Source organism: Anastrepha obliqua, chromosome 3, assembly GCF_027943255.1.
Source record: "Anastrepha obliqua isolate idAnaObli1 chromosome 3, idAnaObli1_1.0, whole genome shotgun sequence".
Taxonomy (NCBI): Eukaryota; Metazoa; Arthropoda; class Insecta; order Diptera; family Tephritidae; genus Anastrepha; species Anastrepha obliqua.
The window spans coordinates 121,082,846-121,108,972 of record NC_072894.1 but is presented as its reverse complement, the minus strand read 5'-3'; the positions used below and the strand labels follow the sequence as shown (position 1 = coordinate 121,108,972).

At 36.1% G+C, this 26,127-nt stretch overlaps 1 protein-coding gene across 2 annotated transcripts; it reads right to left on the bottom strand.

The window, feature by feature from the left end:
- Window positions 1–7,814: 7,814 nt before the first annotated feature.
- LOC129242399 (uncharacterized protein DDB_G0271670) lies at window positions 7,815–11,862 on the bottom strand. 2 transcript variants are annotated; one of them, XM_054879020.1, is made up of 5 exons: window positions 11,618–11,862; window positions 10,846–10,962; window positions 10,331–10,781; window positions 8,736–9,666; window positions 7,815–8,677 (listed from the first exon to the last, which is right to left on the bottom strand). In XM_054879020.1, the coding sequence occupies exons 1-5, from the start codon at window positions 11,636–11,638 to the stop codon at window positions 8,635–8,637; spliced, it is 1,563 nt and encodes a 520-aa protein (XP_054734995.1). In that variant the 5' UTR covers window positions 11,639–11,862; the 3' UTR covers window positions 7,815–8,634. The 2 variants fall into 2 exon arrangements, with proteins under 2 accessions (XP_054734995.1, XP_054734996.1); XM_054879021.1 differs by lacking the exon at window positions 11,618–11,862 and adding an exon at window positions 11,032–11,176.
- Window positions 11,863–26,127: the final 14,265 nt, after the last annotated feature.

The window sequence follows — 26,127 nt, the reverse complement described above, 5'->3', positions numbered from 1 at the left end:
GAAAATGAAAAAACAAAAATAAATGTTTTAATTAGGACCATAAACTCGTGCTTGAACGAAGGAAATTAAAAATTGGAATTTTGGCAGACATTTTTCCAAAAAATAAGGAAAATTTCTGTGAAATTTGCTTGACATTTGGTTTTTTTAATAGTTGTAATTGAAAAAAAATATCCTTCGTCCAAGCATGAGCAAATTGTTTCTCGAACACCTGTGTAAAATTTCATCAAGATCGGTTGAGTAGTTTTCGAGAACCGACTTTGAAAACACAGTTCCGAGATAAACACGTATAAAGTTTTGAGTAACAATAAAAGTGGCTTGGAGCGCACACATTCCGAAGGCTGTATTTCCGAAACTATTATTCGGATCGACTTGAAAATTTAGGATAATATTCTTGAGATGTTGTAGAAATTAATAAGCAAAAAAAATCGATTTTTTGAAGCCACGAAACCTATGTAACCCCTTAATTGGTTTACAATCAACCCACTTGGAAGCACTCTAGAACAATTTCCGTAAAAGTCATCGAGAGGAGACCATACAATACTTTTTCTGCTATTATCCACCATCAGCTAGGCGCACAGATAAATAGAGAGATAAATATTAAAAACCTGTCGGGATTCACTTTATTTACCAAATGGTCCGAGCGAAATAGGCACAATTTGTAGGCCTTCCTGCCCCAGATCCTAAATGGGGACTATTGTCACTGCCTAATCTAACCTAACCTAAGCTTGAGTAAAAAATAGTTATTTTAGTGCCATAAACGGACCTGCTCCCTGATGTCTTCCAATTAGCGAACATCATACACATTCGACTCTATAGCATCCCTTGCAATTGCTATGCAAGTGTGAGTCGACTGCTGTGAGAGCAACCAGAGCAGTTAACAGTGAAGAGGAATTAAGTGTGAAGTTCATCTTCATCTTCTGGAATTGGTTAATGAGTTCTATTGTGTATGGACCGATTTGGAGATCACTACGGTTGCTAAAGCAAGCTTTCTAAGTATAAAATATTTTCGTAAATTTTTTTTCTTAATAAATAAATATTTTATAATTTGCTGACCCAATTTTTTTTTTCTTATGTTCTGTCAAGCAAGCGGTTGGTGAGAGCTCGTAATCCATTATGAAGAAATATCTTTGTTGGCGCTGCTCGTCCAGTATTTTACCGAACACATTTGGCAAACTAAGGGTTATTGCGCCTGGATCATTCTAAGCTGCTTTAATAGTACTTATACTCGTATAATTACTACAAGCGCAATCTTCCGTGAAACATCAACTATTTCCCACATAAATATTTTTTCTCAAATTTGCTTCATATCAGAAGATGCCTGACACATTAATGCAAGCCCGTCACTGTTCACATAACGTCTGATGCACCTTTATCGTATTTGCCTCAACATTTTCTTGCCTCAGTGGAATTCAGCGCTTATACTTAAATCTCTTTTACTCTAAAAATGTATACGGTAATTCACAGATGCTGGTCTAACTAATGCCCAATAATTTAAAAGGAAATGAATCGCATAATTTTTCTCGCACAAAACGATTGAATTCTGCATACCTATCACCGGCGAATACTCGTATTTCCTTTAACACTAGACCAAAGAAAAATTGTTGGATTACCAAAATTTGGAATTTTTTCCTTTATTCAATTTTAAAAAATTGTTTTATCTTCAAAGGATGAAACTACACTTTAGAGTTCGCATCTAATTAGATTCACATATCTAATGAAACTTGAGAAAGAATATTTTGCACATTTGCGGCACTCAACGTGTTAATGATGTTAAATACAATCAGTTCAAAGCATTCTTATTGAGAAAATCTTCGTAGAAGATGCAATAGTTAAAAGAATAATCGCTTTTCTTTTCCTTTAACTCTTTGTCGAGTTCAATTTTTCAGGTCAATTAATTAACAATTTTTAAAATCAAAGTAAGCAACAAAAATATTACTTGTGCTCGATATAATATATATAATAATATTTCAAAGTAAATTTCTATTAATAGATTTTAAGTGGTAAGATCTGTGATTGCTCAATTAAAAAAAGTTAATAGTACCAGTTGGCAACTTTTGAGCTTAATTTTTTTTTTAAATTCATTTCTGGCTAATTTATGGAAATTACTGGGCTTAAATATTATAAAGTTTTTCAAAATATAAATAACAACCCTCTTATAATACAATTTTCGAATTCGACTCAAGCAAATTTATAGAACTTGCGCGGACTAGTCGTTTTTAGATTTTTTCAATTTGATGTTTTTCGAATTCTACTTAGTCAAATTAAAAATAAAATAATAATTGTAGAACTAGTTCCTTTTCAATTTCTTGAAACATAAGTAGCGACCCTCGTATTAACACTTTAAGACTATTTTGCAATTTGATATTTTTCGATTTCTTCTTAGTCGAAATTAACAAAAATGAATACTGTTAGTAGCAGGTTTCTCGGTCTCTCGAAAAATATGTGGGGACCCTCGTATTAATACTTTAAAGTGACTTTTTGATATTTTTAAAATTATAGTCAGAAAATTTTTAAGAAATTTCTTGAACTAACTCCTTTTCGATTTTTGAAACACAATAGCGACCCTCGCATTAATACTTTAGAGAGAATTTTTCAATTAGATATTTTCCGAATTCCATCTAGACAAAATTTAAAATATAATTACTTCCTTTTGAGTTTCTCGCAACATAGTTAAATAGCAACCCTCGTATTAAAGAAATTGTGCAATTTGATGTTTTTAAGATTGCAGCCAGACATTTTTTAAGAAATTTCTAGAATTAACTCCTTTTCGGTTTTTCAAAACATAAATAGTACAGTCGCATAAAATAATCTTTTATTTGATTTCTCTCAAATGCAAGATGTCAAAAACGTACTACTAGGGGGAGCAGTTCCTTTTCAATTCCTCGAAACAAAAGTATCGAGCTTCGTATTAATACTTTAAAGTAATTTTTTCGATGTGACGTTTTTCGAATTCTACTTATTAAAAAATTAAAAGAAGACTAGTTCCTTTGAGTTTTTACAACACAAATAAATAGCAACCCTCGTATTAGGAAAATTTTTAACTTGCTATTTTTTAAATTATAACCTGTACATTTTTAAGAAATTTTTAAAATTAGCTCTTTTTTAGTTTTTCAAAACATAAGCAGCCACCCTCGTATAAAATAATTTTTAATTTAATGTATTTCTAATTCTACTTAACCAAATTTTAAAAAGGACTAGTTCCGTTTGAACTTTTCGCAACATAGTTAAACGGCAACCCTCGTATTAAGTGAATTTTGCAATTTGATGTTTAGCCAGTTAATTAAAAAAAGTTGCTGGAGCTTAGTGCCTTTTCAGTTTAAGGTAATTTTAGTTTGTGTTTTAGCGCCAAATCTCCGTTCCAAAAATTCTGACCCATCACTAAAAAATCTGCATTTTTGCATTTAAAAGTTCTTGATACTTGCATATAAAAGCAAAGCGAAAATGTAATGCAATTTTTATTCACTTGAATGTAATTTTTCTCCATTTTTTTCTAACTCTCTTTTAATAAGATTTGTTAAAAGGTGATGCCTTATTTTTTATCTCGCTTTCTTTCTTTTAAATTTACTTAATAATAATAACAATTCTTCACAGCTTAAATCCCTTTGGATTGATAATTGCTTGCCATTCAATATTTTTGTATTTCTTACCTGAGAAATACGAATCGAACCTACAATTCTTGACGTAACTGTAAGCGTCGATATACCACGCAGTAGTATAACTCTGTCCCTGTGTGCACCATAAATATTTAAAATTTGTATTATTGAATTTTTTTCTCTTAATCAAGTCAAAGTTTTAACAATCTTTACAAAAACAATTCGAGGCGCACATTTATTATACACATTTTGTATTAATATAAATATTTACGTACATACATATCTAGAATTTTTTGTATGTGTGTGTATTTTTATGCATTTGTATATAAAAATCTTTAACAATTTTCACTCAACAACTAAGCTAACAACATTTAACGGGTGTATATACATATGAACATACGCATAAGTGGAAAATGGCTGTATATAGTTCTACAGTGGATTTTTCTTTTTCTTTTTGATGGTGTTTATTAACTTAACACGATTTTTCGCCAAATTACAATAAACCCAGTCGTTTATACGAGTTTTACATGAAAAAAGTTCGGACCGGGGTTTTATGCAGCTCAATTGGACCAATAAATTTTGAGTCCTCTCACTCCTATGCTGTGCCAAATTCACCGCAGCAATAATTGTCGTGACAAGAGGGTATTCGATTTACGTTTGCTGAGGTCAATTCCGAAGCATCACAACTGTCATAGATTTCGTTATGACTGATACTGAGAAAGCTGTACCTCAGACAGCATTTAACTTTTCTATTGCCTCCCATAAGTACACATAAAAAAATCACTTTTCTGGCGTTTCGTTTTACGGTTTTTTGGGATGTTAGTATAGTAAAAAAATTTCAGTTTTTACTCAGAAAATTTTAATTATTGTAAAGGTACAGACGGTGAGTTACAGGTCACTAAAACAGGTGGTAATGAACTGCTGGACTTAGGATGCTTAGGACGTTTCAATTAAATTAATTATTTCGTCAAACAATTATTATACAGCAACATTATATACCTTTTGGCTTAGTTCAACTTTGATTAACTTTTCAACATTTGAATATAAAAACAACATTTTTTTATTCCATCATACCAAGTACATATCTATCATGGGAGTATTGCCTTAACAACGTAAGCCAACGTGGGTCGGTTTACTTGCCAAATATAGTTTTGCAGCTATTGGCAGTGGCACTATCGATAGTGGACGATCCTTTTTTAACATACCAAACTTAACCAGTTAAAAATATACATATTTATGGCGTGCGGCAGCTATCGTATAGGTCATGCTTTGAATTTTCACTCAGCCAAAAAAGTAGTTGTTTTTGGTTTCAAGTCTTCTAAATATTTATTTAACTGTTAAAAATTTTACGACATAAGACCACACAACACTGATGATGGCTTGTGAGCCACGTAATTACTTTTCGACAGTAGAGCGCATTGACAAAAGACGATATAGTTAACAGGAGAGATTATATACAGGCCGCCATTTATGTCTATTCAAAAAATTTAATTAACCTTGAAAATTAATGCATTATTGAAAGTTAACCTTATTGAATAGCTCTTGAATTCCAGTAACCTTTCCGATGCGCGAAAATATTTTGCTATAGACATCTTAAGTGTAAGTGATAAGCACTTTTTTTACATTTGCCAAATTTGAATTTTTTTTCAAACTAACTACTGATATGAGCAGGAATATTTTTACTACATTTTATGGTTTGCTTCACGCTGTGCTTCTAAATACCGGTCACTAGTGACAGAAGCATTTGGCAATGAAATGTGTTAGAGGAAATAACGAAGAATGCAAATCCAAAAAAAAAAAAAAAATAGTTGTTGAATGCTATCAATAATATTGAAAGCGATCGATGCCTTAGAGATACTCAAAAATTATTGATGGTCACGCTAATATCACTGAGGCGTGCGTAAAAGTGATCCGTAATCCAGAAACAGGCCTTTGCAGATGGATTAACACGGCTACCTGCAAAATAACTAAACAAACGCGGCCCAATTTCAACAAATCCAGAACTGAGCTGAACAGAATTACGTCAACAATAAGCGGCCACTGACCTTTGGCAGACCACGCAAGGAAGATGGGGTGGCGGTACAACGATAGATGTAGAAGCTGCAGTCAAGAAGAAAATAAGGAAACAGTCTTTCACTGCCTGTGTGCGTGTCCAAGTCTGGCTGCTCTGTGAAATTGAATGCTGGAGGAATTTTCAATGATTAAGGGGGGAGCCTGGTTTATGAGGTCTAAAAATTGCATCTCTTTGCGATTTTTTTTTTAAGGAAAAAATTAATTTAGTTGCAAGTTTTTTCTATCTTTTAATGAACATTTAAAAAGTATAAAAAAATTTTTGTACTGGTTAAAATAAGTTGAAAAAAATGTTTAACATAGAAATTAGTAGAGCGCTGCAACGCTGGAGTTTCCAACTGGGGTACAAGATACAGCTCATAATTATTATCTAAAGCAAAAAATTCAAATGGATTTCTAATTATCATGATTTTTTATTATAGATGAACTAAGAAAACTGAGAGAAATTCCAAAATTTCAACTTTTTGGAGGTTTTAAAGAAAAAAATGCCTTTCTATAAAAAAAAAAATTCACTTCAACTTGGTATAAAAATCTTGAAAATTTTTTTTTTATCTATTTTGTTAGTTCAAATAGAAGAGAATTTAATACTGAAGGGAACAAGCGATGATTCATTTCAAAAGGTTCATTAGTCTTTTTTCATTCATGTACGCCAATTCAAAGAAATCATAAAAATGAAAAGTCGAGAAAAGAAGATAAAGTTTGTACTATAGCTGACCGGTCACAGCGTAACTACCTAACGCTCGCTTACCTTTGGCTTTGTATCTACGGAAATATTGAGAATTAGGCTCTGTAACTTTGTGTGAATATTCTGAAATATATTAGGAATCGCTTAAAACGAAAAAAAAAATTGTTTTTTTTGAACTTATAAACCAGGCTCCCCCCTTAACTCTATTGCTGTTTTTTGTTTGTTCATTCAGTTGTGAGTTAAAGGGTGTTAACAATGGATGTCAACAAAAAGAAAAATCGGTATATGTAATTGGATATATAATTGGCGCTTCTTGGGTGTTTGTCCGAGCTTCTCCTCCTACTTGTGGTGTGCATCTTGATATTTTTCACAAATGGAGAGCTTACAATCTTAAGCCGCCTCCAATGGTAGATGTTTTCTATAAAGAGTTTTTTCATTGGAGAAATGCACTCAGAGGTTTGCCATTGCCTGCCGAAAGCATTCCGCATAAATTTTAGGAACATGCACTGAAGTGACTATGCTGAAGTGGTTGCCTACAGAGAGGGCACACTCGGACGAAAATTCGTCGTTTGTGATAGGCCAAGGGACGATCCCTGATCGGATTTAAATTCAGGTTGTTCCGTCAACGGGGGGGAACAATCATTTCGAGTGTTGAATTATTGTGAAATTTCACTTTACGCTTTTCCAGCACTTTATTTCAATTAGTTTTGTATTATTATATATATATAAATATATATGTATATATTTTTAATTTTAAATTATTGTATCATATTTCATTTTATTATAGTTTGTTAAATTTCATAATTTCATTTCATTTTAAATAACTTTATCTTACGTGTCATTATTTACTTAAATTTTTTAATTCGAACTTTGTTTATTTTGTTATTACTTTATAATATTATTTGATTTATTAATAAAATTTTGTATTTCAACATATTTTCATATTTTTCCAATAAAAGAGGTTCACGCCCATATTTCCCAAACATCCGCCGTCCGAGTCCATTTTCTACTAAAAGGTGGCTAAATTCTACTTCTGCTAGTTAAGGGGTTAGGTGGGTTTCAAAATTTCAAAAAATCGATTTTTTTTTTTGCTTATCTCATAATAGAATATGTTGAGAATATTCCTTTAAAATTTTAAAACGATCCGAGTCATATTCTAAGAGATATAGCCTTTGGATTGGCAGGTATATCGAGGCAGCTGCTTAGCTATTAAATCTTCAATCGCGTTTTTCTTGAAACTACATTTTTGAAATCGGTAGTCACGATTTCTCGAAAACTTATGAACCGATCTCTTTCAAATTTTGCACACTTCTTCAAAATAACATTATCTCGTGCTTGAACGAAGGAATTTTTTTTTTTTTTCTATTCCAAGTAATTTTTCAAGGGCATGAAGGGTGCAAATTCTACTCAAAATAAGGGTTTTTTGTTTTCAACGCCGCCAAAAATGTAATTTTTGTTTTTTTTTTTTCCTTCGTCCAAGCACGAGTTTGAAACATCTACTAACAGAAAATTTTTTGTTTTTGAATTTCAGATGAATCTGTCATGAGTTATCCTGACTACGCCGAGAGAACTTTTTTTTGAGGGGCCATAGGAGACGACGTGTCCACGCCTTAATTTTCAAAATTTTTCAATGAAAATTTCACAAACTACTTATAAAATATGTATCTTTTATGTGTTAAATTGATGGAATGAAATATTCTGTTGATTAAATAAAAAAAAATTCATAAAAATGTACCTATTTTGAGCTTTTGAAACCCACCTAACCCCTTAATCAATAAAATCTAACAGATGTCTAAGCTTTTTTCTCCTATGCAATATGTCTGAAGTGCGTATGCACACACATTTAGGCAACAACAAGTTAATTGGTATGTATTGTAAAAAATGTTTCTTTTTAATTTTCCTTATTTTATAAGTTCATAATTGCTTTGAGTTTCTGCAAATTCTATGCTAAGTATAAGCTAAGCGCACAAAACAGTTCTATTGGTTGCCATAACCATTTTCAATTAACAATGTTTCAGGCATCAGTTCTTAGTGAACTATTAGCAAGTAAAAAAAATGCTTCAATGCTGCTTTCACACTTCAAGGAACCTATTCGAAGTCAAGGAGTTATGTATGTATGTCTTGATAGCATAGCTGCATGTACAGCTTTTTAAAAACCGCGAAGACTACGCTACGCTAAGAGTGATCTATTTCCTACAGCTGCTTCCGCCTCTCCCTTCAAGCAGTTATTTTGATTGATGCAGCAATAAACGTTGTGACGCGCCATTATCAGGCTTTGCAGTTGTTTCACCTTTGCTGCTGTTGTTGCTTTTTCACGATAGTCGCTGCCCTAGTATATGAAATACGAGTTAGTGTTCTTACCACACAGCAAACTTTGCTAAACTTACCTTCGCACACCGTGTCGCGGACTCACCGGCGGCGTGCGCACCGGCGAAGGTGGCGCCGAACTGCCCGATGAGGTGCGTGAAGAGAGCGATAACGTTGAATTGCGCGGCGCAGAGCAGCCCAAATAAATTGCCGAGCCCTTATCGACATCACGCAGATCCACTCGGGAGCCATGGACGGACGATGGCACAGAGCCAGGTACTTTGCCTGTGTAAGCATGCAAACCAGCCGGACTGCTGTACGGCCGCACCGTTAGGCCGCTCACAGTGCTGGCACTACGATGCAGTTGTCCGGTTTGTCCGGTGCCGCCAAAACCGCAGCCATTACCCGCGCTACACTTATCAAGTTCTTCCTGTTGTGCTGCCACTGTGGCGGATACGGCAGCACGAGCCTTTGCTGTGGCGCTGATTAGACGACTGCCTGCGCTGTTTACACGTGGATTGCGCATTCGTGCAGCTGGTGGCGACTTCTGTAGCGCCTCACGCTCACGCTTCGCATCGTTGATGGCGGCCGCATATTCGGCAGCCTCCTTTGAACTGCTCGCCGTCGCTATCAGCGGTGACAACGTTACGGTGGTGGTGGTGGTTGTGTTATTAGTGGTGGTGCTATTGCTATTGTTGGTGGTCGTCGTGGTTGTGCTGTTAGTTGTTGTTGTTGTCGCGGCTGCTGTTGTTGTAGGTGGGTTGTGTGCCTCCTCGTCTTCGGGTATTTTTTGGCCGCCCAGAGAACGTCTTGCGGCCGGCGAGTGGCTGGGCGATGTTGGACATGACTGCGCCACATTGGTAGCAGCCACATTGGCGACACCAGTGCCAGATAGTGCAGGTGATGTTGACGCGCTCGACGTAGAAGGTTGGCCACGTAGACGAGAGCGCATCGAGGCTGTAGAGGGACGACGACGGAAGAGACCCTTTGAGGGATCTACATTACAGACACCTGTATGAAAAAAAATTGGGGTGAAAATGGAAGGTTTGGAAGAGAAACTCAGATAAGAGAAATGAAAATACATAAAAGTTGTTGCGTTATGTTCATTGGAGTATAATAAAATAGAAGGAAGTAGCAGTACAATTTCGCATTTTACAGAATCTGTTATTTTTATTAGATTATTTGCAGGAGCCAAATGCTTTTTTTAAAAATTATTAATACTTTTAACGGCTTTTTAAGTGAGCATTCTCATTAGTTCAAAGTTTGCCACTCGCTATGTCGGTGATACGTTTAGCACTTCAACTATGTACATTGACCGGATGGTAGTACACAACGTTTTCCATTAACTGTTGACCCACTTGATTATCTTCAAAGTATATCTTATCCGACTCCCTATCGCTATCGTCGTTACTATTCTGATTCGTTGACGTATTTTCCACTTCAGGTGCACTTGGCAAATCGCTACCTTCTCTGCCACTATCCTCAAGGCCACCTTTCTGTAAACCACTATTATCTACAGATAATGTTTTCCATTTCTCAGTCGCAAATGAGATCATATAGGCCACGGGACTAATTGTCCCTTGACCCGATTCATTACCACCACTTGCGGCTGTTTGACTGTCTGTCTTCTCATCATCAACTTTCACACCTTTTAAAGGTAATACAATCATCGCACCTGTTGGACATTTTTCACCACGCACACAATTCCCCTCGCAAATATCCTTATTTTGTAATAGTTCTTGATAATTATCCAACGCTGCTGAACATTTGGAACGATCCAACTGCTCCAACGCCGTTGAAGGAAAACGCTCACGCAAACGCTTACGCTCCTCTACTAAGCGATACGTTTCGAACTCTTGCAGCTGGTTCTGGAAACCGATGTTCGGATTGGCAACCGCGCGTCCAGTGCGCACTACCTTCAACGCTTCTTTCCAGGACAAGTTGGTTGCGGTCATTATGTACGCCACCGCTACCGTAACAGAACGCGACATGCCGGCCAAACAATGGATCAGCACATTGCCTTCACGCAAACGGGCGGCATGTATAAAATCATTGCAAACGGCAAAATACTGCGAGAGATTCTGATCAGGCGTATCAGCGGCCATCACGCATAGGTAGTGTTTGTCCTGCGAGGTAGAAAGACAAACATATTTAAAAAATATTTGAAAGTTGTAATTGGTATAAGCGTACCGGTAGCAAACGACGTGGACTATCGTGTATGGCTATTATGTGTGTTATCTGATACTTGTCCAGTTGCTGTTGATCCTTCGAATCGCGATAATTCCCAACATAGAGACCGGGCAACACCTGAAATGAATATGAAAGATTGCATTAGTGAGTTGCAGGGAAGCTGTTTTTCACTAAGTGGCCGCTTGCCATATTCATGTGCCAATCCATGCTGGTCTCAAGTCTCAAGTCTCAAGTCTCAGCCAAGACTTCCAATAACAAAAGCTAATACAGAAATGAGTTCTTCAGAGTCTATTAATTTGCTTGCTATGCATTTTAAATTGTCTAGTTTTTTGTTTTGTTGCCATGGTAACTGATACTTGTTTACAATAAGACAGCTGTGGTTTGTTTACTTTTCATTGGCATTGACAACTGCGCAGAGAGAGCGAAATGCGCGCACTCGGTAGCAGCAGAGAACATAAATGCAAATTGACGCTTATCTGAATTTCGCTATTGGGATGACAGATGGCGCTTTAGTGGATGTGAAAAGGAATTTTGTGCATGGATTGCAGAGGAGATTGCAATTTAGAACTTACAAGCGTATAACAGTAATACAAATTCGCATAGTAGTTTGAGCATTTATTAAAATATTTTTGGCAGTTTTAAATAAATATACACTTCACTGTCACAAAACGCCCAATAAAATATTAAAAAAAATTGAGTCATCAGACTGCATGTCTTCACATTTGAATTATGTATGTATGGAATTAAACGCTTTAATACCGACTCAACTCACCTTGTTCATACCATTTCCCATGTTGCTTCATTTAATTATTGTCCTCCACCTTATCACGTTAAAAAAACAACTGCTCAACGTTCAGATTTCAATGCCGACAAGCTGCAATAAGAATTTAAATGTTCACATTAATTCTTAATTCTTTTTTTTTTACGAATATTTCTTAGTTGGTTTTTTGTAGCTAAAACATTGACAGTATTGAATTTTGAAATTCAAAATAATGATTAAAAAATAAAGAAAAATGATTTGCATTAGAAAAGTGTTGACGAAATTTTATAGAGATGATATTGAACAGTGAAACAGAGGAGTTTTCAATAGATGCGCTCGAACTTTGAAGTGGATGTCCAATTTGGCGTGTATATTTATTTAATTATGGAACCCAAAGTAATTTAAGAACACGTAGAAATTTTTAAAACTTATTAACATAATAATTTTCGGTATCAGAGCCTGTGCCAATCAGTAGAAAAGTACTGTGGTGGGAAAATTTTGTATTTCTGCCGTGCCAATTCGTAATTTTTATGGGTGGACATTTTTGATAGTCACTTTGATGCATAGTGGATACAGTGAGCCAAGTAGCCAAAAAAGAGGTTGTCTGTAAAGTCGGTTTACTGACGATAGTTTAACGTGGCAACGTCATAAAAAAATATTGATGGAATGGTTGCAATTTTCAAAACAAAATTTTAATTTTATTTGTTTGATAGATATTTTGTATGGATATAGAGAATGAGGTAACATTAACATAACATAACATAACATAACATAACATAACATAACATAACATAACATAACATAACATAACATAACATAACATAACATAACATAACATAACATAACATAACATAACATAACATATTATAACATAACATAACATAACATAACATAACATAACATAACATAACATAACATAACATAACATAACATAACATAACATAACATAACATAACATAACATAACATAACATAACATAACATAACATAACATAACATAACATAACATAACATAACATAACATAACATAACATAACATAACATAACATAACATAACATAACATAACATAACATAACATAACATAACATAACATAACATAACATAACATAACATAACATAACATAACATAACATAACATAACATAACATAACATAACATAACATAACATAACATAACATAACATAACATAACATAACATAACATAACATAACATAACATAACATAACATAACATAACATAACATAACATAACATAACATAACATAACATAACATAACATAACATAACATAACATAACATAACATAACATAACATAACATAACATAACATAACATAACATAACATAACATAACATAACATAACATAACATAACATAACATAACATAACATAACATAACATAACATAACATAACATAACATAACATAACATAACATAACATAACATAACATAACATAACATAACATAACATAACATAACATTACATAACATAACATGCTGTTCAAGCAAGGTAACGACGCATGAGCAAGATAACGACGCATTTTTTGGTGCGTGCAGCCGGCTACATAGAATTATAAGACGTTATCACGTCAAAAAATAATAATAACATTAAAACAACAGGTATTATTAACAAACTTGATTTTATTTTAAATTCCTCAAGTAAATCAAATTAATAATAATCAATAAGAAGGCATATGCAAATACAAATACGTGAATTTATATATGTACATACATATACGCATATACATACATATATACGCTCACTTAAGTAGGAGAGAGCAAGATGTTGAACGTTGCCGTTCGTTTGCTTTGTTCGTTCCGCGCTTTCGCTTGCAGTTCATTCAAGGTAACGGCAATGAGCAAGGTAACGACAAATGCGCAAGGTAACGACAAATGCGCAAGGTAACGACAAATGAGCAAGGTAACACTAATGAGCAAGGTAACGACACATTTTTTCGTGCGTGCAGCCTGTTAAATCGAATTATAAGACGTTATCACGTCAAAAAAAAAAACTTTAAACATTCTTGTTCGACAATTCGTTTTAATTTATTGGTTGCAAAATATCATTGACATTAGTCTTAACCCTAATGAAATTACTTTTCAGTTGGGGAGGTTGGGAAATAAAATATTTTAAACAAATAAAAAATTAAATTAAAAAAGAAATGCCGCGAAATTCGTGTTTGTTGTGCAAAAGCACTTAAGGACTTATTTATTGCGTTTAAGCTAACGGAAGAACATTTGACAGTTACGAATGTTAACCACAATTACGGGGTGAATGCTGCGTTGTCTAAGGAATTTGCAGATTTAGATTTGTTTTTCAATTCTACTGGTGCTGATTTTACATGGCCGTATGGCATCTTAGTCAACCACCTTAAATCGTTTTTTCTTAGTAATTACTAAACTATTGTACATTTTCTTAACATAGGCTGTAAGAATGTATCCATGCAAAGACAAATAAACAACTAAATAAAAAGTTAAATAGGCAGCACAAATTTTCCGAATACCACATCGAGTACTATAAAAAGCTATTATGCCAAGGCCTTTGTTTGCACAACGCATGCAGCGGCAAAACTGCATTTCATACAACTGGTAAACCCATTGGTTTTACAACTAAACTTATATAAGACCGTATTCAAGAACCCAATTGGTTCCGAAATTAAAAAGCAGATTTAGATATTAAGCGAAATGACTTCAGTTACATCACATGGAATGAAAACCAGTTCAGCACCATTTCAGAGAGGAATATTTGTAGGTTTGTAATGCTACGTTCGGCAAAAATACGGAGTTCAAAGCATTTCAACGGACAATGTGAACCAAAATAGCTTGGCATATTTCCTTGGCGCCATGAGGTACACAGGGTGTCTCTATGACCACACCAGCCGATCACAATTTATTTATTTATTCAAGTACCGTTTTCGGAAATATTTGTTTGGTAAAAATTTTACTGATTTTATTTATGTAAAAACTCACTTATCCGGTACGTTAGGATTAATTTGTTCTTTTAGCAAAGAATACAGAAATACTAAGTACAATGCCTAGGTTTAGAGCTCGAAAATTTAGGGTATTTTCAGGAATTTTACAATAAAAAAAAATGAAAAATGATGTTTAAATTTCTTAGGCTTTTCATTTAACTTCTTTTACAACAAAAATGAACTTTTTTTTTTTTTAATTTTAATAATTTAAAAAATGGCGCAGAAAAATGGCAAAAAAATTGTTAATCTGTATGACTGCAGATATGTCCCGCACTAGAAAAAAATTGGCAAAATGGCACGGTTTTGAATTTGACATTCTAAAAATCGGTTTTTTTTCTAATTGAAATAATAATATGACTCAAGCCGGTCGTTAGCCATTGATTTTGTGAACAACATATTAAAACTTCAGACGATTCGTTTGAATAGTCTTTTTTTTTTTTTTTGACAACACCTGGCCGAAAACAGTCGTTTCGAGATAAATGAGTTTAAAGTTTGAGGTACACCTGCCCGCGGGCTGCTCTCTACCCAGTCAATGGGCTGTAGAAGCTATAATATTAGGAATTTCCGCATGAAAATTTCACAGTATATTCTTAAGATACTATATTTTCGAAATATCGGAAAAAGAAAAAATCGATTCTTTGAAATTTCTGGACCACCGGGTTAATATTGTTTTGGCGTTGAGTTTGACATTGTCCCTCCCTCTGCCGAACTCGACGAGTTATGTGAATTAGTCACGCATGTGAACAATAACAAAACCGAAGACGGTGTTGAGATCGATGAATTTTACGAAGACGCGTTGTAGAACATCTCAGGTTATATTATCAAGCAACTTAATTTAATAACCAAAATTTCCGACGAGATTGGATGGTCATGGATGGACCAAAAGGAGGCAGAAATTTTAGCAGTTTAATTAATGAATCCCATACCTGGAGTCAGAATTTGGGAGGGCTGCAAAATACGCTTCCACGGCTGTTATGACCTCATCGTTTGATGAAAACCGCTTTCCGCGCTTGAATTTTTTTATATCTGGAAACAGATTGAAGACGCTAGTGGTCAAATCTGATGAACACGGCGAATGATTCAATAATTCAAACTTTCATTCATCGATTTTAGCCATTCTCAAAATCCTCTTGAAAAAAGCTTTTGTTCTTTTGCAAAACTGGGTCTTTTTTCCAGAATTTTTTCCTGGTCTAAAAGATTACAATAATATTCAGAATTTATTGTTTTACCAGTTTGCAGGTAGTTCACAAACAAAATTCCTTTTGTATCCCAAAAAACTGATAGTAATACCTTCTTGGCCGATTTCTGGAGACGCTCTAGTTTCGGAGCCGAAGAGCCAGATTCAGTCTGTTTCCAGATCTAAAAAAAATCAAGCGTGGAAAGCGGTTTCAATCAAATGACCACTTTTTAGCCTCTTGTGTTGATTTAGAATCATGCTGATAGACCCAAGTCTCATGCATAGTGATGAATCAACGCATAAAACCCTCTTAAACCTTTCGAAAACGCTCTAAATGTTACTGAGAAAGTCGCCTTAGAATGTCTTTGTGTTCCATTGTGCGGCATCCATTGCACACACAGCCTTCTGAAAACCAATACTTGAGTCAAATATTGCTTACACTGCTCATTGAGATTCCTAGAGCTTCTCCTAAATCTCTTTCAGTCACTCGTCGATTTTCCAATATTTTTTCTACGATTTCTGGTGTTGCTGTAAATATTCAATCACTGCACGGTTCTTTGATTTTTTCCATTGTAGAAAATTCTTTGACAAGTCGATACTGGCTAGTAAACGAGGAATAAATTGACAGATTGAAAACTTCACCTACATATAAAGACAGTAAAAACATAAAAAAAATTAGGGGAGTAGCAACGCCGCCTCTTATTGAATCACACATTTATTGAGCAACCTAGTATTATCTATGAGACTCCCTTCTTTACACAGGGTGGGCCATATAGCGTTTGCTTTTAGAACCACCTATTTTTTTGAGAATGGTAACACAAATGACATGTCAAATGTGTTCATAATTTACTTAAAGGTTTGACATTTACGAAATGGGACGCTATACGCTTGAACAAAATTGGGAAGTATTGAAAACCTATTTCCAAAGTGGTGAGTCTTCTTCTTCTTCCGCGGTTACAGTAAATGGCGAGCGTTACCGTGACATGCTCAACGAGTTTTTGTTTCCAAAAATTGAAGAGGATGACATGGACGACATTTGGTTTCAACAGGACGGTGCAACTTGTCACACTGCCAAAGTTACACTCGAACTTTTGGCTACCGTTTTTGAAAACCGAATAATCAGCCGAAATTCCGATATCAATTGGCCGCCTCGGAGCTGTGATTTAAGCCCGTTGGACTATTTTTGTTGGGGAGCCGTTAAGGATAAATGCTATGTGAACCATCCAGAGGCGATTGATGCTTTAAAACACGAAATCGAAGTTGCCATTCATGAAATTCGAGCCCAAACAATCGAAAATGTACTTAAAAATTGGGTTAATCGAATGGCCTACTGTAAAGCCAGTCGTGGCAGTCATTTGAACGATATTACTTTTCATTAATAAATGACAACGTTCAATCTTCAAAATAAAAAAAAAAAAGTTTGAAGAAATATTGATTAGTTTTTTTTTATAGCCGATTCAAAAAGCAAATTTTACTTGGCCCACCCTATAAAAGCGCACACCAATTGGGTTGTTAGTTTTGCCGTTTCAAAATAGCTCTAAGGCGGGCTATGATAGTAAAATCAGTATTGAAACTCAGGCGGTAATCACTCTTCAATCAATATAGTCTGCTTTCGGCTCAGTGTACGAATGTCTGGTAAGGCCTTCTCTGCGAACGAAAATCACATAGGTAAGCCACTTTTCATGATTGTCTTATTGTGTAGACATGACACTTGGACAGAGATAACTTCTGAAAAAAAATTCTTGAATTGTTAGATATAAAGGATGAGTCACTAGGAGCAGGAACATTGATCTAGATTGATAGCTGGCCTCTATAACTGAAATCATAGCTAAAACAAATAACCAATACAATAGTCTAAAGTGCCACTCTAAATAGCCGAAATTGGCAACAAATTTTAATTTATGCAAATATTTTTTGCTTTTCTTTTTGAAATATCAACATTCAAAATCCAGTACCGGCCGTCAAAAGCAACCGTGCCAGATTGCGCCAAGCTGTCACACAAAATTTGTGTTTCCCTTTGGTGTTTATCGCCTATTTCTTGCTTGTAAATAGCAGACACTCAAATTTAAAGCCAGATTGGCGCCAATGGCACGGAAATCAAAGGTTAAACGGTTGAACAGCCACACGTAGTATAAATCAAAGAAGAATTCGCGTATTTGTTTTTGGTAAAAGGACAACAGTGCATTTTATGTATTACCATTTTTACTCGTCAGCGCCTAAAAGCATGCACACTTTATTTGATTGCCACGAATGTCACATGAATTTATTGAAATTGCTCGAGCCGAGTGATTTGCCCGTGGCTTTTCTCACTACTGCCGCTGTCTGCCATTGCTGGCATTGGCAGGTCGGCTGCGGCACGATGACGTCATTGCTGTGGCAAGTTCTGCAAGGATCATGTCGCCCCGCCGGCCTGCTTGGCCACATTACCTTGAATTTACGGCACAACAACTTGTTATGGCGCAATCGGCCGAAAATGTGCAATCACAAAATAATTTGGCAACAGTTAAGCGAAATGTGTGCAAGGCGCCTGGTATTGCCGGTGCTGAGCTATGTAGTCAACGAAAATTGCACTCCAGTGGATGATGTTAGTGCCAGTGTGCAACAAACACAAACAAAAAAGGAAACTTAAAATTGCATACACTACAACAATTGTAAAGACAACTCGTACAGTGCAACTACAAGTCCAACATGACTTGGCAAGCCTGCGGTTGATTTGCAACAAAGCAAACTTAATGGCGCAAAGGCCACGTACCAGGCTGCTGATGGTAAGCTTAAGCACTCGTTGCGATGAGAGCGGAATTACAGAGGTTGAATGCGCTGACATCCGTGTTGTTATTGTTGTGATTGTTGTTAGTTTTTGTTTTTATAGCTTGTTGTCGTCATTGTTTCAAATTTTTTTCTCATGTATTTATTGTCTATAAGTTTGGTTTTATTATTATGACAAAGTGACTGCTACTGCACATAGGCTGGCTGCTGCATGCACATAAACAAAAATACCAAATGATGGCCTACACTGCAGCGCCTACTTCCGTTGGCACTGCAGCCGTGAAACAAAAGAAGCAGCGGCAGCATTAGTCGTCACCGTCGCTGGGCTGACTCAACAGTTTGTTGACAGTTTTACTTAGAGCCAACGTAACCTTGCCTTTGTTAGTAGCATAATTTCAGGCGCTGGCACTGGCACAGCCTGCTGCAACGTTGAGTGTGTATGTGTGTGCAAGTAGCTAATTTAAAGGTCAACGCGGGTGCGAAAAGGGACGCCGGGTGGCGAATTGTACGGTTGGCATTCACTTACAAACAACTGACGCAACTGACTCACAGGCAAATATAAAGTTCATACGCATACATACATACATACACATGACAAAAAAAAAACAATACGTACATATATTTGTGCATATGTTGATACATGTTAATATGTACGAGTGCGCTTACGTGCAGCTGCATTTATTTTCTGTTCAAACGAAGGCATCAACTATGTATTTGCATAAGTACATACAGCCACATATTTCATTGCGGGTAGGCGTGTCACGCTTTCATTGTGTTCGTATCTTTCCACTCATTTATCTGCCTCACATTTGAACTTGACATTCATGCAAGCAGGCAGCACATGAAGCAAGCAGCTTTAAGGCCATGGTGACCCATTTGCTGCGCTGTTTGATTTGATGATTGCTTGGCTGGTTTTTTGCAGCTCGGAATGCTCGCTGATTTGTTGATGGCTGCCTTGCATTTTATTATCCTGGAGGCTGGTTTGCCATAACTGCTGCTGCTTCCGTTGCAAGCGCTACAACTAACGCTGCGACTAGCGCTGCCTTCAGTGCAAGTTAAATTGTCTCGTAAATCTGTTGTTGATCTGCAGGAAAACTGCTTTTTATATTACTTGTGCTCTCGTTGAGTTTTCAAATTTACGACACTTTTCAATGTCACGCACAAATCCGATTTAATAGCAGGTTTTTAGTGTTGGCAAAAAGATTAACTAACACTATGCGGCGCAAATACACCACACGAAAAAATTATAAGACCAACTAAATTTCTTATATTGTTATTATCAGTTTAGGGCCAGCAATTTGTGATTTTAATATATACACTTTTAACGGTAAATGTTTGAAAAGCACCTAAAAATAAGTATTTAAATTAATTATCAAAAAAGTAAAATCTATAGAACGAAAAAAGTACAAATTCAATGTTACTATCTTTAAAATAAACAAATAGAGTTATTGGGGTTGGTTTAAAATTTGAAGCTTATTATCATAATTTGTGTTGGATCCTCCTTTGATTATAACTAATCCAAACCGTTCCAGCATCTATGTATTTGATTGAGTTTTTTATGGTATTTTGATAAATTTTTGACCATCCGACATTAATCGCACTTCTAAGAATTTAGCGCTATCAAACTGTCTTTCCTTTTTCAAAACCAGCCGAGAAACTATTGGCCATACATTTTCGATTGGGTTGAGGTTAAGCCTGCAGGCAGGCCATTCTAAAATTGGTATTTTTTTCGCTGTCAAAAACTTTTTTGTTGCTTTGGAAGCATGAACAGCTACGATTTCACGCTGAAAAATCCACTCGTCATCAAAATGATCATCAAAAAATGTAATAAGTATATGACACTACTTATCTTTGTGGATATGAAACATATAGGTGTTTTGCCTTTGACACTCATGGCTGCTTAAACCATGACAGAACCCTCTTCAAAATTACAAGCCATTCTGCCTCATTTTTCTTGAGGCAGAATGGCTTGTAATTTAGGTTTAGATACTCTTAGGTTTAGATACTCGATTTACATATTCTAGATTAGAATTCACTCGCAAAATGTGTTGCCTACGACGGGTAGTAACTTATAAATTAAGAGTGTGTTAAATTTCAGCAGTTTATCAGTTTTTTCTGAAGATTATCATGCGGGCTTCCAGAATGCTTACCAAATTGACGCGATATACATGGACTTCTTCGGTGAAATCTCCCATACGATTTCAGTAACTAAATTAGCATTCCTTTCCTTGATTAGATTCGACTTTCCTCGAATAGATTCGATCCTATTTATCGTTGGGTAGTATTTTCCATACGCTAATTTTCTTCTCTATGCTGATGATCTAAAAGTTTATGCTGAGATAAGAAATTTAGCCGTCTTACAATCTGAATAGAATAATTTATTTTCCTAATGCCTTATGAATCGTCTATTTCTTAATATTGAAAAATATCATAAAATCAATTTTTCTAAGCTTCAAACCCCCTTTAATACCTCTTATCATATTAGTTATAAGGGAGAATGGGGAGTTGTGAGACGGGTTTTGTTTTTGGACCCGTATTACTCAAAATCTTAATATTCTGCATATGTCAACGATGGAATCTTTAGTCAATGAATACTGGAAGCTATTGGTATGGCCTATTTAACAAAACTACAATTTTCCTTAAAACTAAAATTATATATAATAATATAAAATATAATACAAAATACAAAAATGTGGGGAGTTGTGAGACACCATGGTTTAAATCAATAAAAATGACTTATTTTAGTTGTTAGTTCTTTATTAAGATGAAAAATGATTTATCTATATCGTATGCCCGACCAACAGATCGTAATGCCTTTTCCTCAACCAAAATTTCCTTGATTGCAACCAATAATATATTTGCATCGATCGTTGTTTTACTTGACTCACTCACATACCTATGACGCGGCATGATAAATGAGAAATCTACGAAAAAGCGGAAAAACAATAAAAACTCAAATTTAACCAAAAATTTCATGATATATATACAAACAATGCATGAATATTGCGAGGTACTTATGAAAGATGCGTTAAAACGTCGAAAAAACGGTGTCTCACAACTCCCAAAATCGTTTTTTTATACATGGCTGCGTAGTCATAAACACATCGAACGTTCATACCCAAGTGAATGTGTAAATTCAAAGCTAATAGGACAATTAATAATTTGTATATATTAACATTTGCAGTTTGCTTCAACAACTGATCGAATGTATCGCAAAACAAATGATGAAAAAAACTTACCGAGAAATTCCTAAACACAGGACATGACAGCGTATACATTCCTTTGAATACATTTTATTTATTATAATTATCATTACGCATTTCCGCGACAGTCAAAGCGCAAATTCTGTTATACGTAAATTACTTATATGGCCAATCTTTATAAACAAGTAAACACAACTAATGACAATGTCGGCAAAACTGATCTTTCGGAAGCATATCGCGTTGAGACGTATCCGAAACACGGTTTTTCGCAAGCCGCCCGCGAGTCGCCGTTTGTGTGTTCGTGCGCGTCCGCGTAAGTTGAAGCGCGCATTCTGGCACAAAAAAATTAATTGTAATTAATCCTTTTCGAATTGCACGCATTTTTTTCCATACACAAATGCACAGATGTTTATTACGTTAATATCCTTAAAAAAATTTCATCCCAGAGGCGCAGAAATTAGTTAAATTTTTAATTGTTTATTAAAAAAACTTATTTACAACAACAAAACATCAAGTTTCGGAACAAAAATAACGTTTTTGGAAAATATCATCCTTTATCAGTCTGCAGTTGAAAAATCGTTGTAATCGGATACTTACTTTCCGAGAAATGTGATAATTATTCAAGCGCTGCAAAAAACTTCGATAGTTAATAAAAAAAAACTATTTAGAATTTTACAACAAAATTTTCTGAGTGTGCTTCTGGATGATAGAACTCAGTCCTGGCTGAATTTCATCGCAAAATATTCACTTTGGTAATTTTGTGACCCACTTGAGAAAGCCTTACCCATTGGCTTTAGTAGGCCATTATATGTATAGTGCTAATACGCCACTAGATTCTGTGGAAGATTTTTGGACCATTGCACGTTAGCAACGGCGAGCATCGCGGGCGATGGAAGTACGAGTATGAGCTCTACGACGATATAGACATAGCCCAGCGAATAAAGATCTAGCGGCTATGTTGGCTGGGTCAAGTAGTCGGAATGGATGCGGACGCTCGGGCTCTGAAAGTATTCGATGCGGTACCAGCTGGTGGAAGCAGAGGAAAAGGAAGGCGTTGGAAAGATCAGGTGGAGAAGGATTTGGCTTCACTTGGTGTTTCCTACTGGCCCCGGTTAGCACGAGAAACGGCTTGAAACTGTAGGTCCCTCCATTTTTGGAAGAATATTAAGACGCACGCCACAAATAGCAGGAGGAGCTCGATGTATGCCCCAATTATATATACATATATATATTGGGTTGGGGAAAAAGAAATGTCGTATTTGTGATCGAAATTTGACGCTTTATTTAACGTATTTAGAATTATCCGATTCAAGTCAAATATGCCCCGTTTTGTTCGCAAAAGTTGTTCTAATTTAAAAGGCAACTTCATTATCCGCCTTTTATAAAACCCTCCCTCCTTATTTGCAAAAAACTCAGACAACCAAATTTCGCAAGCCTCTTTTGAGGCCAACTTGGTATCACCAAGGGCGTTTTGCATGGGCCGGAAGAGATGATAGTCACTTGGTGCCAGGTCCGGACTATATGGTGGGTGCGATAGGACATCCCATCCAAGCTCCCGTAGCTTCTGGCGGGTCATCAAAGATGTGTGAGGACGAGCATTGTCCTGGTGGAACACAACACCATTCCTATTGACCTATTCTGGCCGCTTCTGGTCAATCGCCTGCTTCAAACGGTCAAGTTGCTCACATTAGAGGACCGAATTAAGGGTCTGGCCATAGTTGAGCTGCTCATAGTGGATAATTCCCTTCCAATCCCACCAAACACACAGCAAAACATTCCTGGCGGTGAATCCGGGCTTGGCGATGGTTTGGACCGACTCGCCGCTCCTCGACCACGATCTTTTTCGCTTGGCGTTGTCGTACGTGATCCACTTTTCAGCGCCAGTCACCATCCGCTTCAAAAATGGGTCAAGTTCGTTCCGTTTTAGCAGAAAATCGCAAGCGTTGATTCGGTCCAAGAGATTTTTTTGCGCCAACACGTATGGTACCCAAACATCCAGATTTTCTTGGAATTCAATCTTCTCAAGATCAAGGCAGCCTATGGATCAATATGTCCATGCTCTACCCACAGTTAGTATTAGTGCTGATGTTACCGAATATGCTAGTATACTTGCATTCTGTAGTGATCTTCCCATTATTAAGTTGTGGCTTGACTAGCTCAGGAAATTCGATTAATTGACCGCAGCTAATTCTTCATCTGAAGTGCAGTCCTTACATGTCATGACATTTGCTTTAAGTTTTTGAGTTGAGCTGAATCCCATGAGCTTATGTTTGGTGGTAGATTAGCAGAGAAGCCAACAAGATTTTGATAAGAACTTACTCAAGTAAGCTCATCATCAAGTTGGTCTCCTTGTCGCGGGGATGAGGCTTAAGTGCTGGTTTAGCCCTTATACCATGAGGTTTAACCCACCACGAACTAAGAGGGAAGCTCCACATGGGTATTGGCTGGCCAACCATCCGGAGAACGGCGGAGGCCAGTCAATCACCATCCGGAGAGTACCGTACCGACGACCTCCCCACTGTTAATCCCTAACCTGGTATCCTATCATCTCCTCTCCTGTACCCCCCTAATCCAGGGTGTTACGCGTCACCGTGCCCAATGGATGGTTTGCAGCCAGGGGTATCCGGCTGTATTCTAACGGCGCCCTTCTGAAACTGGGTCACCTCAGGAGGTAGAATGACCTTGCCATGGTAGAGGGGACTGTCATGGTCGACGCCTCCCCTTTCCCCCTCGCCACGTCGAGCAGTGCGGACGATTATGAAATCAATATGAACAACAAAAAAAACCTAGCCTCGGACAACCAAGGCACCCACAAATCAAGACCAAACCCCTCAATAAGAAAGACCATTAATGTAAGCGGAGTGAAGCCTGTGGCCAAGCCAGGGCCTAACTCCCGCTCTGTCCCTTCAGAGACTGCCTCTACGGCAGCGAGACTTCTCACTGGCAACATTCCCAACCCTGTCTTAAGACAAGTTGAGGATGACACACCTTCTACGTCTGGTGCCAGCCAACGCTGTCCACACTGCAAAGGTAGTTATTGGCAAGCACCTAAGCTCTGCTCACCGCCGATTACCAACCGGAATGTGTTCTTTCCAAAAGCGCGCAGGCTTTTTATAGGCAAAATCAATCCTATTAGAAAATTCAAATTTACAGTTTGAAAAAAGACATCTAGTAGTCATTATAAGAAAACTTTAAATGAAATCTTAACAATTTAAAGGTATTGCCATATAGAAATAAATACATTAATAAATTATAAAATATAAGTATGCTATATTACATTATTATTCCTGCTGAAGGACTAAGGCAATAATAAATTTACATCGAAATACCATATCTTCTTATGTTCACCACTTATATGTAAGGATATAATCGAACCGAGCCATATGCTTAGTCTTATGATTAATATGTGTTTAATAATTAAGTTAATTGAAAATGTTAATATTTTTAAAAACTTTGTAAATTGTTTTATATTTGTTTTAGGAGGATGAGTTAAAGTAGACTAGAATGGATTATGCTCTTTAAGCACGTGATTGTGCCGTCAGCCCATTGCAAAATATATTCATAAGTAGAGAGGGTGTAGCCTAGTCTGAGACCTAGAAAATATCTGGTGGTGAAAAGGATTTGTTCCTTTGTAAGGCCATATTAATAAGAAAATTTTTGCGCTTCGCAGGTGTCTGTAGACATGCAAATGCATCTGAAGGAAGCAACAATTTGGTGCAGATTTCTTCTTAAATGCTGCTAGAGGAGACACTGCGATAAGTTGTGAGGTCCACACTGCCTTGATGTTGAACAAGAATAAACAAGAAGTTCCTTTCTAACTTTCACCTAACAAGAAGAGTTAAATAAAATTAAAGAAAAGAACTTTGCTGATCTTTGATGTGAACATTGGCCATGTTTTGCATCAAAAACAGTGAACAAGGTCTTGAATAAATAGGTTCACTTGAATGCGCTAGTATCAAACTAGCCAGGACAGACATAGGAATCAAATCATAGCTTATGAACACTGAGAATGTTTGCTTTTTCTAAACCAAAAATGCTGCAAAATTTTTTTACTAATTTTATTTTATTTTTGCAAATAAACTTTTATTTCCTACTAGCGTACCCTCGCCCGCTTCGCTAGACGATAAATTCAATGATTTGCTGAAAGAGAATAAAATTAATACGAAACAAAGCAAATTCTTTGATGCAATTTCATTCGAACTTTATTGTAACACTTTTTGGTAGACAACGTTTTTGGTTTTTTCATCTTTCGCGTGAATAATGACGATGGTTTGCCAATTGTCCATGAGAAAAAATTGGGCATTCTAAATTAATACCGCACATTTGTAGAGACTGTCCTTGCGCCTTATTAATTCTCATAGCGAAGGCAAGGCGAATAGGGAACTGTAAACGTTTGAAATCGAATGG